Source organism: Lepidochelys kempii, chromosome 20 (assembly GCF_965140285.1).
Source record: "Lepidochelys kempii isolate rLepKem1 chromosome 20, rLepKem1.hap1, whole genome shotgun sequence".
Taxonomy (NCBI): domain Eukaryota; kingdom Metazoa; phylum Chordata; order Testudines; family Cheloniidae; genus Lepidochelys; species Lepidochelys kempii.
The window spans coordinates 23785630-23804886 of NC_136399.1; the positions used below are offsets into that span (position 1 = coordinate 23785630).

At 57.0% G+C, this 19257-nt stretch overlaps 1 protein-coding gene across 1 annotated transcript; it reads left to right on the forward strand.

The window, feature by feature from the left end:
- Positions 1-3644: 3644 nt before the first annotated feature.
- Positions 3645-15025, forward strand: TUBB4A (tubulin beta 4A class IVa). Its single transcript, XM_073318553.2, has 4 exons — positions 3645-3795; positions 10107-10215; positions 10975-11085; positions 13360-15025. The coding sequence occupies exons 1-4, from the start codon at positions 3739-3741 to the stop codon at positions 14415-14417; spliced, it is 1335 nt and encodes a 444-aa protein (XP_073174654.1). The 5' UTR covers positions 3645-3738; the 3' UTR covers positions 14418-15025.
- Positions 15026-19257: the final 4232 nt, after the last annotated feature.

Genomic DNA, 19257 nt, shown 5'->3' on the forward strand with positions numbered 1-19257 from the left:
CCTACCTACCTACCCATTCCTATACACACCTAGCTAGCTAGCTATCCTCAGACTTCTACCTATCCATCATGCTGTTTGTAGTGCCTTGGGGGGAGTGGGCCTCACTACTTACTATTAATACTCCATTAATCAACAGTAATTAATATGAATCAATCATGAATTATCCCAGAGAATCTCCCATCTTAATAAGTGACCCATGCCTTGAAAAAGTCTCAGCTCCCCCCGGGTGTCACTACAGCTCGATGCCCACTAGGTGGCGAGAGGTCCCTAGCCAACGTTAACCCCTGAGCCACAGGTGGAATGAATGCAGCAGGGCTCAGCTGAGGGGTGCCCAGCAGGGGGCAGTGCAGCCCTGGTGAGGGCCCTGCAGAACCGGCACTCATGTTGCATCCAAGCAGCTATGCAAATGCAACCTGTCCTGATTCATGTGACCCACAGGTCTGGGGGGAGAGGGGTGGCTAAGGCATCCACAGCATCAGATCTGCAACCTCTTCCAAACACTGGGAGGGGACTGTCACCTGCCTCCCTCCCCCCATCCCAGCCCCTCTGGATCTTCCCAAACCAATCCCAGATTCTTGTGGATAGAACCAGAAATAACTCCCCCCACCTAGCTCCTGCTGGGCACCCCCACTAGAGCCACTGGGGGAGGGAGGCTGACTGGGGAACCCGCCCCGAACACTCCTGTGTGAGAGAGATCTCCAGGGAAAGAAGTAGGCCAGAGCCGGGGACAAGGGCAGCAGGAAGGGCCTCCAGGGAGCTCAGAGCCAGGGCTGGTAACCCTCAGTCCCCCACTGCCCTGCTCTCACCACCTGTTGCATCCTGCCCGAACCTGGGTCCCCCTCCCACAAGCCCCCACACAGGGTCATGCTCCATTGCCCCCAGGCAGGGCTGAACCCAGCCACTCTGGCTCTTAGAGCAGGTGCTAATGGCTGTGACATTATACTTGGTATGGCAACAGCCATTTTTTCATGTTCTCTGTGTGTATCTATATCTTCCTACTGTATTTTCCACTGCATGCATCTGATGAAGTGGGGTTTAGCCCACGGAAGCTTATGCCCACATAAATTTGTTAGTCTCTAAGGTGCCACGAGGACTCCTCGTTCTTTTTGCTGATACAGACTAACACGGCTACCTCTCTGACACCTTTTACAAGAGCGATCACTCCTAGTCTGCTCACAGCCAGCCACCACCATTTAAATCACTCCCAGCTGAGAGCTGTAGGCAGCCACTCGTGAATTACACAGCAGAGCCACACCAGCAAATTCCCCGGCCTAGACTTTCCCCCAGAAATTGCACCTTGCACCCTCCGGGACAACACGAGCTCATATAAAACCCATCATCTGTCAACAGAAAATGACATTCACAAATCCTGTTATGCCAAAGGAGTTTCCCCAAAACACTTCAATCCCAACACACTGGTTTAGATAACACAGCAAAGCAAAGGTATTGACTACAGAGAGATGGATTTTAAGTGATTACAAGCAATGAGGCATGATTATTACATGAGGATTACAAGCAATGAAGTCAGAATCAGTTACAAAGAGATAAAAGGTAAAACACAGCTAACACCAGACTTAACAAGTAAAGTGAATGCAAAGCAAAGAACTCTCTCTGTCAGTTACAACAGCTTTACCCAAACTGGCTGAATCTTTCAGCCAAGATCTCCCCAGTCCAGTATCCCTTCTTTTCTTCAAGTGTTGTCTACACCATTGGTAAAGAGAAAAGGAAAGAGACCATTTGGGCCAATTGCTTTCTCCTCTTAAAGCCTTCTCAAGAAACACCTCCAGCTGGGGTTCCTGAGACAAAAGGCCTGAGTGGAGGGGAACTCCCTGCTGTTTCTTTGTCCAGATGTAGATTTTTCTGCTCACACCCTCTTTCCTGCCAAAGAATGGCCACTTAACTAGGTGATGGTCCATTTGATTTCACTGACACCAGGCTGAGGCCTGGGCTAGCTTTTGTCGCTGGGGAACTGGTTTGTCCTTGCTTGGAACCTGTCTTAGGCCACATCTACACCAGCACTTAAAACTTTTTTCGCTCAGGATTGTGAAAAACCCCCTCTCCCATCGGCATAACAGAGCTACACGCTACAGCCGTGCCACTGGAAACTTGTCAGTGTAGACATGGCCTCAGTAGTATCCTACAGTGGAACTCTATGTCTTTACACCCAAAGCTGCCACACATATTCCATCCATACAATAATGATCAGCAAATTATGAGTTTTCAGATGATACCTCACCAGGCATACTTGGTACAACATTCATCACCTGTCTACGAAAGGGGTGAACATCGGGGTACAGAATGTCACAGCTGGTAGCCTCGGAGCCGCAAGGGCACGCAGCAATTTCACTGCTGCCATAGTGGTCTGGTTTTAACCTACGCTGTCACTCTGCTATGTTATCTGAGGCTTCAGCTTGTGGTGTGCAGGGTAATCAAGTGGGGAAGCTCCCACAATTTAACACTTGGAGGCAGAGCGAGGACTCCTTTGTAGCCACAAGCCAGAGGATGGCGCTGGAGTACAGCAGTAATCATCTGGAGCTGTGTGGTTTAGCCTTTCATTTCCATCCACATAAAGGCATGAGAGGCCTTCCCCTGGCTCAGCTCCAGCCCCAGGTTCGGGGGGACTGGCTGGCTGGCTGGTTCAGGGGGAGGAGAATGGAATCTGGGGCCTTTCCCCTGTAGGGGACACCGGCTCTGATCTAGACGCTGGGCAGGGGACGGGACTGGCTGGCTCAGGGGGGCTGGGAATAGGATCTGTGGCCTTTCTCCTCAAAGGGGCACCAGTTTCTCTCCCCCACACAGGGGAGGCTGATCTAGATGAACCTATTCCCTAACCTGGAGCAACTGGCCTAGATGGGCCCCTTCCTGGTCTGATCTACCTGGCAACGCTAACGGTGAAGGAGCAGGGTCATCAGCACTCCCTGGTGCACAAGAATGGCCTAGCGGGCAGGGTGCTGCTCGCTCACAGGGACAGGATACATCCAGGCCCAGCGCTTGGGCTGTTCCCCCGGGACGTATCGCTTCCCTCCAGAGAACAGTACTCCGGGAAACCTGGTACTTTTGGCCTACTTCCCCCGTGCTCCAGCCTCGTCTGTTACCTTAGAGCCCCCATCTTTCCTGCTGCACCCTGTTTTCCAGCTCAGCCTTATAGGAGCTCCGCCACTTTTTTCCACCTGTCTTCCCCCTCGCACCGCAGACTCTGCCCTCCTTCACTAAATCCCCAGGAAAACCTTAATAACCCCCACAGTCATCTGTGGGGCAAGCAGAGCACGTCTGTCTTCTAGGGGGGGCGGGGGGAGTCTTGGGTGAGCACAGGCTGGGGATGCAGAGTGCATGGGGTTATTGGGGGGCGGGGGTGCTGAAGCTGGGGGCATGGGCTACTGAGATGGGGGTGCAGGCGGTGCTGAAGTTGAGGGAATGGAGAATTTGCGGAGGGGGGGGGGGGAAGGTGCCGCAGGCTAGTTGAGTGGGGGCGGGGGGAAGCAGCCGGGGTACAGCCATGGGCGCGCGCTGCACGGAGAGGGGCTCCGGAGCGCGCTGGAGCTGGGGTGCAGCCATGGGCGCGCGCAGCGGGGTGCAACACGCGCGGGGGGGGGGGGGGCGGCGGGCAGCTCTGGCTCATGCGCAAATTGCACAGCGGCTCTCGCTGGCCCGCCCCTCCCCGTCTCCCCCGGGCTCCATTTAAAGGCGCATGCGAGGCCGCGGACGGCTTAAGGGAAGAGCCGCAGCCAGAGCGAGACCATGCGGGAGATCGTGCACCTCCAGGCCGGGCAATGCGGCAACCAGATCGGAGCCAAGGTCAGGGCGGGGGCCGGGCCAAAGGGGGTGTAGGGAGGGGCCCTGGGGGTGGGGGCATGAAGGCCGCTGGGGGTCGGGACCAGGTGGTGGGAAGCGGGGGCCCGCAGGATCTCAGCCCGGCCCCTGGTGGGGCGGGTAAAGGCTTTGGGTACCCCTTTATCCTGGGGTTTGTCTTTCCCTGCCAGGGTCCCTAGCCCAGTGCGACCCCCACCGCTCTCAGTGCCCTGCTGATTGGGGAGACCCCTTAGCAGGCGCTTGCGTGGGGGGCGGGGGCTGGTAACCTGATCGGGCAGCTAGTAGTTCTGTGCCCGGTGTGTGGGGGGGGGGGTGGCGGGGTCTGGTTGGGGTACCCCCCCCCGGTCTGGCTGGGGTACCCCCCCGCTTGCCCACCCCAAGTCCTTTCTGTGCCCCGATCCCGCCTGCCTGGAGAAGGACACGCCGAGCAGCTGTTTGCTGCAGTGAGGGGTGGGGTGGGGTGGGCAGAAGGGCCGGTTCCCAGCCCCCCTGTGCCTGAAATAGCTGCGGATTCACGGGGCGGGCTGAAATAAACGGGCGAGATAGCCAGGGGAGCAGCCCTTCCCCACCCACCCGGGACGAAAATGCAGCGTGTCGTGTCCCCCCCCCCCCCCCCCCAGCTGCAGGAGACGATCCGTGGAACGGGGCGGGGGGAGAAATCTGCCAGTGCCGCATGAGTGGGGCTGGGTGGAGAGGCGGCCCTGCGCACACTCGCAATGGCTCCCTTCGGGGAAACCTGCCCGTTGCAGGGAGCGCCTGTGGGGAGAGGTGGGAGCCTTGGCCTGGCTTTTTGCTGGCCCTCTAGCCTCTTAAAATAGCCGCGGGCTTCCCCCTCGGTTTGCCCCCTGGCAGGGGCAGCTGGGCAGGGTGGGTCTCTTGCAGTGGCATGAGGCCGGGGATGAACATGGCTTCCCCTGCTGCTGATGGAGAAGCCAAGCTTGCATGACGGGTATGGAGCGGAGAGGGCCCCGGATCCGTCTGTCCGGCTCTTCCTACACCCAGCCGGTGACTCACCAGAGAACGTGTGAATTAGTCACTGCCAGGCAGGAATGGGGCGCAGGATCGGGTGGCAGGGAGATTCCTGGCCAGGCGGGCAGGGATGTGCCGGCCCAGCTGCCAGGCGGGGAAAGGGATCTGAGCAATGCGGGAATAATGCAGAGCCTTTCCTTTGGGAAAGCTGCTCCTCTCAGATGCCTGAGCGACCCACCCATCCCGGAGGGGGCAGAAATAGGGATGCGGCTCTGGCCCGAGCCTCCCCTGCCAGATCTCGTAAATGAAAACCTGACTGCTACAGTCTGATGCTAGACAGCATATGGCAGCTCCCCCCCACACACACACCAGTCGCTGCACAAGTTGGCAGAAAGGCCCATTTCTCTTTATTGGACCAATCGCCCCATGCTGGAGCGGATAGGGGCTGTGATGGTAAAGCACCAAACCTGTGCCAGGTGTCTCTCTCTCCGCGAAGTGAATCTGAAAGGCCTGGCATGGCTGTGCCAGTTGCACCTGCTAAATGGACTCCACTCCACCCCGTTAGCCCCTGTCTAGGTTGGAGTCCTGGTCCGCTTGCCTCTCTCAGCGTCCTCCAGCTGGGGTATTAAACCCCTGCGGTCCTCCCACCATTGTCTCTGGCTGTCCAAATGGAAGCCAGATCCCCTGGCATGCCAAGCCCGGGGGCGCCTTGGATCAAAATGCCCAGCTGTGGTGGGGAGCAGAGTGGCTTGTTGGCAGCCAGTGCCGGAGCCACCCTGGGGGAATCTTGCCAGCTCTGGTATGGTGACGTCACCAGGGCGTCTGGCAGGTCAGGGTGCTGCTGGTTTGCGGGCGGGAGCTGAGGGTGTAAAGTTGTGAGCATTGGGGAGCAGACAGGGGTGGGAGAGCCCCTCCCAGCCCTAGTCAGCAATGAATCTCCTCTCCTCAAAGGCACTGAGTGCTGGGAGTTGGTTCGCTCCCTGCCTGATGGGGTACCGTAGTTGCATGACTGATCCAGAAGCTGCACGTTCACTTAAGGCGGGGGCCTTATCCCCGGCATGCACTTGCGGGGGTCTTATCGGCTGAGCTGGTACCTCGCCTGCCTGGCATTGCATCAGCATTGTAAATCCTTTGTTACAGGGGAGGCGGAGAAAAAAAATCTCAGAATCAGAGTAATTCACCAGTCGCAGCCTAGCTGAAAGGGCAGCTTCCCCTGCCCAGGGAGGGATTCCAGAGCGTGGAGTCCATGGGACTAAGGCCAAAGAGCTGGGAGCCTGGAGCACTGGTTGGAGAGGGCGGATCTGGCCCTACAAGGCTGCTGTGGGCTGGTGACGGCCTCAGACAGGGAGTTCTCCCGGGCACTCAGAACCGTGGTTGGCCTCGGCCCTGAGTTTCTTGATCTGTCTAGCAAGGCCTTGTGCGGGGATGGCCTGGTGGCTTGGCCAGAGGCTGGGCGGCGTTGGCTCATGCCAATAGGTTGCGGGGGCAGGCCCAGAGCATCATGCCAAGTCACCAGGTGGGGCAGACTTGCCCTGCTCCCAGTGGAAGTGGGGCGCATCCTGATGCGGGCCACGTTGCCTCTCCTTCGGATGGGGCCTCTGGCAATGGGGCGCGGTGGCTGGGGTGTCCAGCTGCTCCATCTGCACTGGGGGGACGTGTCCTAGGATCGCCCCCATTCTCCTAATAGGCCTAATTGATCTACAGGGTCAATCTAAAAGTCCCTGGCAGCCCTGCTTGCCTGCGGTGTTTTTCCCCGTCCTCCCCCTCTTCTCCCCCCCCACCCTCGCCTGGCTAAGGCTGCTGGCGGGTGCTAGGATGGCTTTGGAGATGCAGATCCAGCCCACTCCGATTGCACTTCCCCAAACATCTGCCCACCCCGGGATCGGAAGGCTTTTAACCAAAACTGGGAAAAAGACACCCAGTGGTGGTGCTAACCCTTTGGGGGCTATAAGCAGGAATATTCTCTTTCCCCCCCCCACTAAAACAGGCACTTTCTTATGAAAACAATACTAAAAGCGAATGGGGGTCCCCTTGAGCTGCCCCTAAGCAATTGCTTTGTCTGCTTACACCAGGACACCCCAATTCCAGCCTTCCCTGTAGGCGGGGGGGGGGGCAGGAGGAGAGTTGTCCTTGGGCTCTCTGGGAGGGGCGAGGGCAGTTGTGTTGGCTTATCCATAGCAAGGCCATGTTGCATGGGGGTGGCTGATCTGTATTTGTGTGGGGGGGGGGGGGGGGGATTCTGCCCAGTGTGGCTATGGGAAGCCTGGCCCCATCTGGTAATGGGATCAAGGCTCATGTTCCCACATGCCTCCTGCAGACAGAACAAAGCTCGGATTTAAACTGCCCCTGCGGGTTTGCAGGCCCCTCCGCAAAGAGGGCTGGCGCTGCCCCTCCCCTGCCCTCTTTCAATGGCCCGTCTCTTTAAAAAGCCGAACCTGTCAGGCCAGGGCTGGTGCAGGGTGGAGGAATCTGCATGGGGATGGGGGGTTATTTTTGGATCCCTGCTGGTGTTGGTGGGGGGAGGGGTGTTCAGTGGAATCTGGATGGGGGGGGGCTGTCCCCTGGAGGGAGGCTGGAACAAGCTCAGTGGCTTGTTTCACCCTTTGTTTTTAGGGGTTCAGTTCCTCCTGTGGAGGCCGGTTGCCTGCAAACCCCCCCCCAAGATACCAATTCTCCTTCCCAGCCCTGTACACCAGCAGGGAACGGAACCCCTGAAATTGAGGGGTGAAGCCAGGCACCGGAATAGCTCCCTCAATATATTTTTGTTGCATCCTTGGGCCCCCCAAAATGTGCCCCAATTCTGGCCAGTTGGGATCCAACCCCCAATTCTAGGGAAGGGCCCTGCTGCCTCCTCACACCCCAGTTGCAGCCAGCCAGGATCTGAGACCCCTGAAATATTAGCCCAGCAAGAGGGGGAGACTTGCAGTCTACAATTTCCCCCCGCCCCGTGCTTCAGATTTTAGAAGAGGGACACCCCTACCCCTGATCTTCATCCCCATCCCTTCTGGGTTCTAGCCTCCACTTCACTGTTGGGGTCTAGTGCCTGGGGGGTGGAGGGAAGGATGCCTGGGTTCTATTCCTGGATCTAGGGGTGCTGGCAACGGAGGGCACCCCTTCCTGTAGCATGTGGTGGTGGGAGCAGGGGGGTAAGTGACAGCGCGAAGACCAGGCAGAGGAGGGGAGTGGGTGCCTGCTGTCCTAGGGGTTTTTTAAGGGGTGTGTGTGGGGGGGTCTGCTTCTTTGCTGTCCCCCCAGGTTCTGCCTTAGCAGATTCCTTGCCACCCACCCCCACTTCCTCCCATGTCGCCAGCACCGGGTATAAATAGAACCTGCTGCAGCATAGTGCTGAGATCGAGAGAGGCGAGGGCTTGCGGCTCCATTTTAGAGCCATGCTGCAGAATGGCAGGGAGGGATTGCTGGGCGGGTGCCAGCTGGGGGGTGGGGGGGGGTGTGTTTGTGTGTGTGTAAATCTCCTGCTGGACAATAGACTGGTGTTCGATCCGTGCTGATTTCTTTTGACCTGAATGTTGCAATTCAGTCTTCTCTCTCTCTCTCTTCCCCCCTGCCAGATACAGACCTGATTGTCTGTGACGGTAAGGGGCAGCAGGGAGGCAGGACTCCTGGGTTCTAGCCGCCCCCCCTCCCCCCCCCGGGAGAAGAGTGTGGGGTCTAGTCGCTAGGGTTGGGGGCGGGGGGAAGGGGTGGCTGGGTTCTATTCCTGGCTCTGGGAGGGGAGCTAGAGAAGGGGGCAGGGCTGCAAATCCCGATTCCTGGGTTCTCTCCTAACGGGGAGGAAGCTGGGTTTCATGGCTAGAGACTGGGACAGGGAGTTGGACTCCTGGATTCTTGAGCTGGGAGTATTGGAGTGGTGAGAGAAGCGGGGAAGCCAGGGCTCCGTCCTGGGTGCTCCACCCCCTCTCCAGTTCTGCCTGCGAGTGCAGGTGGATCGATCCCCTTATTGTAGGTGGGGTGTCAGCCAGCTGAAAACTGCTGTCGTTTAAGCTGATCCCGAAAAAGGGGGCCTTGTACCTTCCAGGAGGGCCCGAATGGCCGTGTGGTGCTTGAGAGTGGCACCAATGCCATCTGTTGCCCTGGTCTGCGGGATGTCCCATTACCCTGCAAATTCCCCTGGGTTCACAGGCACTTAACCCAAGCACCCAACTGTACGTTAGACCAACACTTCCAGGGTCGCTGTTCCACGACTGATCAAATCACAAGGACCCCGCCCTGGGGAGCGTGCTCGCAAACAACCTTCCAGAGATTTCCTGAAACATACCAGCTCTGACGGTCTCGCATCCCTCCCGATGGCTCCGTGTGGGCTGGGATGAAAGAGACCTGGCTTCAGTTCACGTCTGAGCTCTCAAACCGAGCCGTGATGGGCGGTAAATTCTCCTGACAGTCTGGATTTTAAGCACCCTAGATGGAAGCAGAGCCCTTGAAAACCTAGTTCTAAACTCCCTTGAAAACATGGCCCTTAATTGTTCTCTGCCTCAGTTTCCCCATCTGTCTATAAGGGAGATAACCCTTTCTCTGCCGTGCCTATTCTACCTTGTAAGCATCTGAAGCAGGGAGTGTGTGTGTGTGTACAGACCCTAGCCCAGTTGGAGCCCCGATTTTTCTTGGGTTTGAGGTCTTTAGTACTTCTGGAATTTTAAAAAAGCCAGACACTTGTCCTGGGGAAATGGGGTAAGCCAGTTTCTCCACCCCACCCCCGTTTTCCCCCCCAGTCTCCCCCAGCAAGCTGGTTCTGAGTGAAGTACTAACCCAGCTTGTGGAAAGTGACAGATAATACCGCCAGTGTCCCTGTAACTGGTGCAAATGCCACCTGCAGTTAGCCTAGCTATGATGACAGCTTGATAAATAAATTACACTCCCATCTCCCTGCCTGAGGTGCAGAGACCACTGAAAGCAAATACAATATGCTCCTTACAATGAAGGCACCACAGACCCAGGTATTCAATCAGTTTTCCTAAAAGGATCTGAGGCAGGCAGATGCTAATAACTCAGCGGGTGGGGGGAGAAGGGGATGATATGGCAGGTATCTAGTTGCACCCTTCTCACAGAGGAGGGGGGCTGCTGCAACAGCTATCAAGCTGAGGCAGACCTGGCTAGAGCAGGTTTAATGATCATGCTTCAGGGCACCTTCCAGTCACCAGCTAGCGGTCAGGAAGGAATACATCTCTCATGTGGCAGGTTAGTGTTGCATAAGCTTGGGTGGGTGTCTCTGTAGCCAGCCCTGGTGCCAGGCTAGATCCAGTCTGCAATTGCTCGTGGAAGGGTTTGATTGTGTGATTTCTTTTAACCCCTTCCTCCACCCTCTCCCACAGTTTTGGGAAGTCATCAGTGATGAGCATGGCATAGACCCCACCGGTACCTACCATGGAGACAGTGACCTGCAGCTGGAGAGGATCAACGTGTATTACAATGAGGCTTCAGGTACAGAGTCTGGAGGGGTGGGTGGAATTGAGGGGCGGGGGTCTCTAACCGCAGCCTGTCTGTGACTAGTGGGTCTAGAGGGATCTCCCCTATTAACATGCAACTTCCCGGAGGGCGCTTAAAGCTTCGTGGCTAGTTCCTTTTTTAATGTCACGCTGGGAGGGAAGTGGCCTGGCTGGGAGTGCACCCTAGTGGGTGGAACACAGGACCCAGGGAGTCAGAACTCCTGGGTCCTATCCCCAGCTCTGGGAGGGGAGTGGGATCCAGTGGTCACCGCAGGGGACTGGGAAGCAGGAATCCTGGGTTCTCTCCCCTGCTATGAGCTCTTGTCAGATCACTCAAGTGCTTCATTTCGTCTCCTCTTCAAATAGCGAGTGCCCAGGTTTTGTGGGGGTGGATACGAGGCTGAATGCTCCTTCCTGGTGCGCTATGAGAGCCTCTGACACAGGGCGATACTTGCAAAGTGAGAAGCAAATTGCTGGCAGCACCTGCCCTCAGTGGAGAGTTTGGGGGGCCAGGGGAGGGAGTGTGGGGGCGGGGGAGGGCTCAGCAGCTGCTCTGGCTACATCTGTAGCAATCCATTGCTTGGGGAGGAGAGGAACCACCCCTGCAATGCACACACCTTGGTCTCAGGCCTACTGAGGTGAACTCGGTGCTTGGCCCCACCCGCCAGCTAGAAACTCCCAGGGCAGATGGGTGACACAACCTGTGATGACACAACCCGGCCTCCTGAAAGCGTCTGATCTCTCTCTCCCGAAGGTGGGAAGTACGTGCCCAGGGCAGTCCTGGTGGACCTGGAACCTGGGACCATGGACTCGGTCCGATCTGGTCCTTTTGGGCAGATCTTCAGGCCTGACAACTTTGTCTTCGGTAAGGTGGGCAGCACCGAGTTGCTGGGGTCTCGGGGGGTGGATGGGGGTCCCCAGCAATGCAAGAACAGCTGAGGTGCCCTGCAAGTTTCTTCCCCAAATAGCTCCGTCTGTAATTGGCTAGTTTCTCCACCGCTTGGCAGGGGGTCCCCTCTCGGTGGGACCCGTGTTTCAGGGACAAGGGGAGTCCCTAGAGGGTAGGTTAATGATCATGACCCCACAAGCTACCCATGGAGGAGACTGACTTCCCCCCCCATCACAGAGTCCCTGGGCGATGCTCTGGAACTGCTCCGTACGAAGCCAGTCAGGACTTTGGGGGAGCCTCCTCTTTCTGAGCAGCCTGTCCGTCTCCAGGGCAAGAAGCTTACACGGCTTCCATCTTCCTGGGTCTGACCTCGGAGCATTCAGCACCCCCTGCCCCTCGGTGCGCTTCCCACAGCAAGTCTGCACAGGTGGGGTCCTGGGGAAGCCGGAGGACCCTGCCCCCCAACTCCACAGTCAGACGTGACTCTCAGCCAGCCAGTAAAACAGAAGGTTTATTAGACGACAGGGACATGGTCTAAAACAGAGCTCGTGGGTACAGAGACCAGGACCCCTCAGTCAAGTTTGTCTTGGGGGGCAGGGAGGCCAGAGCCCCATCTGGGCCTCCCTCCATTTCCCCAGCCAGTTCCAAACTGAAACTCTCCCGCCCCTCCTCTGGCCTTTGTCTCTTTCACAGGCCAGGAGGCCACCTGATCTTTGTTCTCCATCACCTTCAGTTGGCACCTTTGCAGAGGAGGGGCCCAGGCCATCAGGAGACAGGGTGTCGGCCATTCTCTGTGCAGACACCATCACAATGGCCCCCTAGGGCTCTGCAAGAATCACACACCATTATCCCACCACCTAGATACTTAAGAACTGCATAGGGGAAACTGAGGCACCCACACAGTATTCAGAGTAAATATTAAGAACATTCCCACTTTGTCACACCCCCCACAAGGTGGGAGGGGCAGGGCCTGTGGAGGGCCAGTCTATTCCCAGGTCAGCCTGTTTTCTCCCAGCTGGTGGGTAATGGCTTCTGTCCCTGCACTCCCTGTCCCCACCAAGAAGGGGTGACAATGAGATGGTTAGGAAAGGTGGGGCTTGGGTTATGGGTGGGATTTTGGGGTACCACCCCGCTGTCCCTCTCCAACTTGACCCCTTGGGTTCCTGTGCTGGTTCTGGCCAGCGGTGTGGCCTAGTGGTGAGAGCAGTGGCTGGGGGGCAGGGAGAAGCCAGGTCTCCAGAGTTCTCAGAAAACTGACTTCCTCCCCAGAAAAGACAATCTCTCAAAAGGGATCTGGGTGGGGTAGAACTTGCTGAAGAAGCTCAGAGCATTTGTGAATTGCTTTTAATTACTGGGCAAGGCACTTTAATTAACAACCCCCACCTACACCGTCTGCATCTTCAGGAAGGAATTGGAGAGCCCCAAGGCATTGGCTGATTCATTCAACTATGGATTTTTGCCAGTGTCTGGATCCCATGTTGGACCAGATGGTGCAGGATCTGAAAGCTGCAGGCTTACCCCAGGCTCTCCAGTGACATGCCCAGGCTTCTGAGCAGGGGATGGGGCTAAGAAGCTGAAGTCTCGGAAAGGGGGCAGTGTCAAACTTCGGCCCTCTTCCAGCAGGCCCAACCTTTGTGGCACCGTGAAGGGGCTGGAGATCCAGCGGGTGGGTGCTTGGCGCTGTCTGAATTGGGCCACACCAGAGCCAGTCTTGGCTGGAGGAGTTATTGCACAGTTGTGAGGCTGCAGCACCAGGTGGGGGTGTTGTCCCCTGGCTCCCCGCCAGTCGGTGTGCTTCCTTCCTGTCCTGTCATGGGCAATCTAGTCTCCTTGGTCCTCTGCCCCATCCTGCTGAAAGGGCTGGTTGTGTCTGGCAGCTGTGTGCACACAATGAACTGTCCAGGGGGCCCATGTGTCGAGTTTGGTGGAACTCAGCCCTGGGATCATCCATAGAGCCCCCAAGGCTGAGATCTGCTAAACTCAACACACAGGCCTTCAACGGAGACCATGTCCTCCTGTCGAGGGTTGGCTTGGTAGAGGGTGGAAACTCCCATCCCGCCCCCAAGCCATGCAACCCTTAGTGCTCCTGGAATGGAACTGGACCCCTCTCCAGTTGATTTAATTGGGGATTTAACTGGATGATTTAATTGGGGATTGGTCCTGCTTTGAGCAGGGGGTTGGACTAGATGACTTCCTGAGGTCCCTTCCAACCCTGATATTCTATGATTCCCCACCTTCCTTGCCGCCTAGGTCAGAGCGGAGCTGGTAACAACTGGGCCAAGGGTCACTACACGGAGGGGGCCGAGCTGGTGGACTCGGTGTTGGACGTGGTGAGGAAGGAGGCGGAGAGCTGCGACTGCCTGCAGGGCTTCCAGCTGACCCACTCGCTGGGCGGCGGCACCGGCTCGGGCATGGGCACGCTGCTGATCAGCAAGATCCGGGAGGAGTACCCCGACCGCATCATGAACACCTTCAGCGTGGTGCCGTCACCCAAGGTCTCGGACACGGTGGTGGAGCCCTACAACGCCACCCTGTCCGTCCACCAGCTGGTGGAGAACACGGACGAGACCTACTGCATCGACAACGAGGCCCTGTACGACATCTGCTTCCGCACCCTCAAGCTCACCACCCCCACCTACGGCGACCTCAACCACCTGGTCTCGGCCACCATGAGCGGCGTCACCACCTGCCTCCGTTTCCCCGGGCAGCTCAACGCCGACCTCCGCAAACTGGCCGTCAACATGGTGCCCTTCCCTCGCCTCCACTTCTTCATGCCTGGCTTTGCCCCCTTGACCAGCCGCGGCAGCCAGCAGTACCGGGCCTTGACCGTACCGGAGCTGACCCAGCAGATGTTTGATGCCAAGAACATGATGGCGGCCTGTGACCCCCGCCACGGGCGCTACCTGACGGTGGCGGCCGTCTTCCGCGGCCGCATGTCCATGAAGGAGGTGGACGAGCAGATGCTGAACGTGCAGAACAAGAACAGCAGCTACTTCGTGGAGTGGATCCCCAACAACGTCAAGACGGCCGTGTGCGACATCCCGCCCCGCGGGCTCAAGATGGCCGCCACCTTCATTGGCAACAGCACGGCCATCCAGGAGCTCTTCAAGCGCATCTCGGAGCAGTTCACCGCCATGTTCCGCCGCAAGGCTTTCCTCCACTGGTACACCGGCGAGGGCATGGACGAGATGGAGTTCACCGAGGCGGAGAGCAACATGAATGACCTGGTCTCCGAATACCAGCAGTACCAGGATGCCACGGCTGAGGAAGGCGAGTTCGAAGAGGAAGCAGAGGAAGAAATGGCATAGACCTTCCCGTTCCCTCTGTCCCCCGACACACGCACCTTGTGCCCACCAGTCCTACTGAACCAATGGACCACATTGCCCCTGCTGGCATAGGCTTGAACGTTCTCCACCCAGTGAGAAACCGATAAGAGCAAACCCTGCCCCCTACTGGTAGGTTGGGGAAGTTCAAGGTGTCTGTGTAGCGGTGGGAGGGTTTGTCGGCCTTGTTTGGAAGTTGGCAGCAAGTGGTAATAGGTCTAGGTAAAACTGTCAGTCTCTTCCCTTTTCATCCACCGCATCTCGCCCTCCAGAAACACAGCTCTCCTGCAGTGAATTCTGTCTTCATGTCATGTACAGTCATGTGATTTCTCTTTCTTTCCAGAGATGAGTATGCACTAACTCGTCACTTGTTCTTTTTTGTTTGTTGTTGTTTTTGTGCTGGGCTTAAAATAAAACTAGAGGATCATGGAACTCATGGGGGGGGAGGGTTTTGTGGGAAGGGGCAGGGTAAGGAATTGATCTCCAGGGTGGCAATCCCCCCTAATCCCCCCCAAACCCCCTCCAAGATCTTTCTGCTTTCGAAACAGTTTGTCTGTGTATGTTTCCACAATAAAATATTGAATAATATTAAAGTGCAAGCGTGCTGGTCTCTTTCTCACAAAGATCAGCCACAAATGGGCACGCTACAGGATGCTTGGGGGGTGCGGGGGGGCCCATATTCTATCAAAGAATGCTATTGATAAGTGCTGTGATCCTATCCATCCATAAATACCCACAGGTGGTGGGGAAGGTTTGGGCTTCCATTTTTGTTTGGAATGTGCTGATTGTCCATATCAAGATCTTCAAGAGATCCTAGTGGGTAGCGCACACTCCCCAGAGATGCGGGCAAGAGGGCACCAAGCTATTGACTCTTCTGGGGTGGCTGTTTTTTTGCAGGGGGGAGGTGGAGAAAACCTCAAAGGTCTTGATTTTCTTCCTGCTGTGCCATGGGGTGAGAGAGCCAATTTCCACCTGCCTCTATGGATAATGGTCATGTCTACCCTTAGTCTGGGCTCCAGTTAACTCCATGAGCCTCCGTTCTGTAGGGTGGGAGGTGGATGGAACCAAGGCTGCGGGCTCAAGTCCAACTCCCCTTCTGCCTAGTTGCCCAAACTCTGGGTCATGGTCCCTGTTCCTAGTAGACATATTCATGCTGCAGCCTTAACAGCTAGACCATGTTCTCTTAGGTGCTTCAATACCATCATAATGGGGGGCCAAAGAGCACCCATGGGTGCTCTGAAGCTATCACCGTATTACAGGTGGATGGAGTATGGTTCAAGGTCACATGGAGTCTGGTAGAGCAGGGAACTGACCTGTCTTGCAGGCTCCAGGGGCCCCCCACCCCCATGGTCATGGTGGAGCCCCACTGGCATGGGGGTGCAGAAGGCTAGGTTAGGGTGGCCACATGGCACCCAATGTTGCTCATGGCTCCAGAATCTTGCTCATCCTCCCTGCAGCCTCAGAGACTGCTGCCACTAGCCACAGGCAACGAAACTGGCAAAGAGGCCAGCTGGGGTGGGGTCAAGCTCTCTGTGCTGGAGAGGCTGGGGTTATTGCATGCAGGAGACCTGGCGGGGGGGGGCGGCTCAGCAGTCCAGCTGAGGCGGGCTGTCTCTGGTCTCCCACCATGTCGCAGCCCCTTGGGCCGTGCAGCAAGGCAAGGGCGGGCACACCGCTGCTGCCACGCCAACCCCCCTAGGCTGCTGGCGAGGGAGCGCGAGACCCAGGAGGCAGTGGTGGGGCTGAGGCAGGTACCAGGGTCATGTCTGCAAAGGGCTTGAAGCTCCTGGATTGGGTTTGGGCTCAGCTCTGGGGTGGGCTTTAAAACAGGGCTGGAGCCACCTGCTAAGGCTCCAATCAAGTCCGGCCTGTAGGGCCAGTTTCCCTCCCTTGCCCACTCTGGCTGGGGAGTTGCACTGATTTTTCCCCCCCCCCATTGCCCTTCCTCCCACGGGGGTGATGCAAAGCTGGGCTTTCTATAGGCAGCCCTAGGCTGGGCTTGCCAGGGCCCATATCTCCCTTACAGCTCAGCGAGGCCTGGGTGCTGCACTCTGAAATGCCCCCTCCTGGCTTTCACTCCCCTCCAATTATCTCCTGAGCCCCCTCGCCCTTAAAGAAAAAAGAGCTGGCAAAGCTGCTCATGCAGCAGCCGCTTCTGCCACCCAGCTGGGCTTCTGGTAGCAAGCAAAGGGGGCTGCCCGCTCCCCCTGGTTCGAGCAGGCCTGCTCCCTTCTCGCTGGAGCAAGGCCCGGAGAGCTGACTCAAGGTGCAAACTTGGCTGGCTGGGCAGCTAGGGCTGAGCTCCTGGGTACCAGCAGGAGCAGGCAGTTCTCTGCAACGCTTCCCTGTGGCAGTTCCTGGTCTTGGCCAGCAGAGCGGTGCTGCTACCTTGCCACCAGAGGCCCCAGGGCTTCTCCTGAGCTCAGTTCAGAGTCCCTTCAGGGGCTGAGGGCTTTATACCCTTGGGCTTGGCCCTGTGATGGCCTAAGGGCGTAGATCTACCCCAGGGGGCAACAAGCAGGGTCAAACAAAAGCCATTTCCCCCCTGCCCCGTGGGCCAGAGTGCATTGTCCAGCAACAACCCCCCCGGCATAGCCTCGGCCCAGCGACATGACCTCTCCCACGGTGCGTGGGGTGGAGTGCTTTGGTCCAAACGCTTTGGAGGGGGGAGAAAACAGCCCTCCCCCGTTCCCCTAGCACTGGCATCTGCAGCGGGAGACTCCCTGCGTGCAGTACAGAGCTCATGACACTGAGTGGAGGAGCTCCAATTCTACCCATTGCTGGGGGGGGCCACGTTGAGCCCTAAGGCCCCAGAGGAAAGCTGCCTCACAGCCATGGCTGGGGGAGCAGGACTCCTCTGCCACTTTGTCCAGCACTAAATACACCAGGACTGCAGCACACCTGTTCCGGGCTCTGCAGCAGGCGCATGGGGCAGGGAGAACCGCGGGGCTTAGGGGTGGAGGGGCAGGTTCTGTCCCCAAGGGGCTGGGCTATGGGGTCAGTGACGCAGCCTGGATTGGGGAAAAGAATAAGGTGGACCCCGACTGGGATCAGGGCCCCATTGTGCCAGGCGCTGCATGGACATAGTGTGACAGACAAACAGTGCCTGTCCTGAACAGCTTACAGTCTAATTAAACTCAGGGTGCCAGGGGAAACTGATGCCCAGAAGGGTGAAGTAACTCGCCTCAGGTCACCCATCTGGTCAGCGGGACTAGAACCCAGGTGAACTTAACACAGTTCGACTCCCTACCCACTGGCCCTTGTTGCCTTCCAGCCAAGCTGCCCACTGCAGCATAAGGAGAAGGGTGACCGTTTCTAGGTGTGAGCTAGCAGCATGGGCTGAACAGGGCCCTGCGCTAAGAGTCAGGACACCTGGGTTCTGGACCTGCCTCGTGACCTGGGGCACAGCATATCCCTCCTCTGTCATTCAGTTTCCCCTGGCCGCCTGACTCTAGTTAGACTGTAAATTTTTGGGACAGGGACTGTGTAGCAAAAAGGAACAGGGCGGCATCCCTTTAAATAGTTGGTGAGCCCTAGAACAAGGCTCTCAGCTTCCTAAGTCATCAAAAGCCACCCAGAGCAGCGGGCTGTAAGCATCTAGGCCTCCTGTGTGTGTGTGTGTGTGTTTAATGAACACAGACAGACTCTTGCTGTGTCTGTGCAGCACCTGACACAACGGGGCCCTGATCTCAGCGGGGGCCTCGCACTGGTTGAAAGCTTTCTGACGAAGAGAAGAGTCACAAGAACCGTGAAAGGATTGGAAAACAGACAGGAGCAGGATCTATTCAGTTTAACACGGAGAAGGTTGAGGGGTGACAATCTCAGACAAATCCCGACTGGAAATAAGGCCTATATTTTTAACAGGGAAGGAATGAACCATGGAAACAACGTAATAGGGCCAGGGCAGAATCTCCATCCCTGGCAATTTTTGAATCAAGACTGGACGTTTTTCTAAAAGCTCTGCTCTGGTTCACTCAGGAACGAATTGGGGCCTGCGTTTTGCATCTAGGAATTGTCCATTCCCAAAGGAAATTTGGCAGGAAACAGCCCATTCAGGAGGAAAGCTGCTGGAATTTCTCACCCAGCAGAAAACCCCGAGTTTCCCCCAGCTCCAACGGGACCTTTCAGCGCTATTGTAATTCACCAAACAAGGCTGGATCTTAGCCCAGAAACACCAGGCCACATGCCCTTCACCCAGATTTCTCTCCTTTCTAGCACACTTTTGCTCTGTGTTGGTCCAGCACCTCATGCGACGGGCACCTTGATCTTTGTCTGAGGCCCCCAGGCGCGACCACAGTACGAATAAATAACAATCGTAATTGTAGAAGCAAAGAGAGGAGATTTTGGCTCAGATCCTCAAATGTATTTAGGTGCCTAACTCCCAGTGAAACTTAGATAGCTTTGGGGATGAGGGCCTTTGTTCCTAGGCGCACGTGAGCAAGACATGCCCAGCCTGGGGCATGTTGGCATGACTCTGTTTACACCCGACACGTCGCTACTCCGGCTGGGATTGTGCAGCCAGCCACAAACTCTCCGAGGTCCTGATGTTCAGCCAATGTTCCCGTGCCCTGCACTCCTCTTTGGAGCTCACACCCACACACACACACACAGGCACAGAGTTGAGAGGCTTTGGGCTGTGGCAAGGCATTAACTAGCGTCCACGACCCTCCATGCAGCTTGTCAGAGGGACGAGCGGCTGGCCTGCCGAATACGCGCCCCCAGCCCCGTCAAAACTTTGTAGCTCCTGACTGTCTTTACAGGCCGTCTCTGGAAAGTTAGCTGTGTAGTGCCGTGTAGTGGTTAAAGCAGCAGACTGGGAGTCAGG

What these genes read in the sequence shown, in the direction of transcription:
- TUBB4A (XM_073318553.2), top strand. Translation starts at nt 3,739, where the DNA reads ATGCGGGAGATCGTGCACCTCCAGGCCGGGCAATGCGGCAACCAGATC. An exon ending in GCAACCAGATCGGAGCCAAG is followed by an intron (nt 3,796 to 10,106) that starts GTCAGGGCGGGG and finishes CCTCTCCCACAG; the next exon opens with TTTTGGGAAGTCATCAGTGA. An exon ending in GCCTGACAACTTTGTCTTCG is followed by an intron (nt 11,086 to 13,359) that starts GTAAGGTGGGCA and finishes CTTGCCGCCTAG; the next exon opens with GTCAGAGCGGAGCTGGTAAC.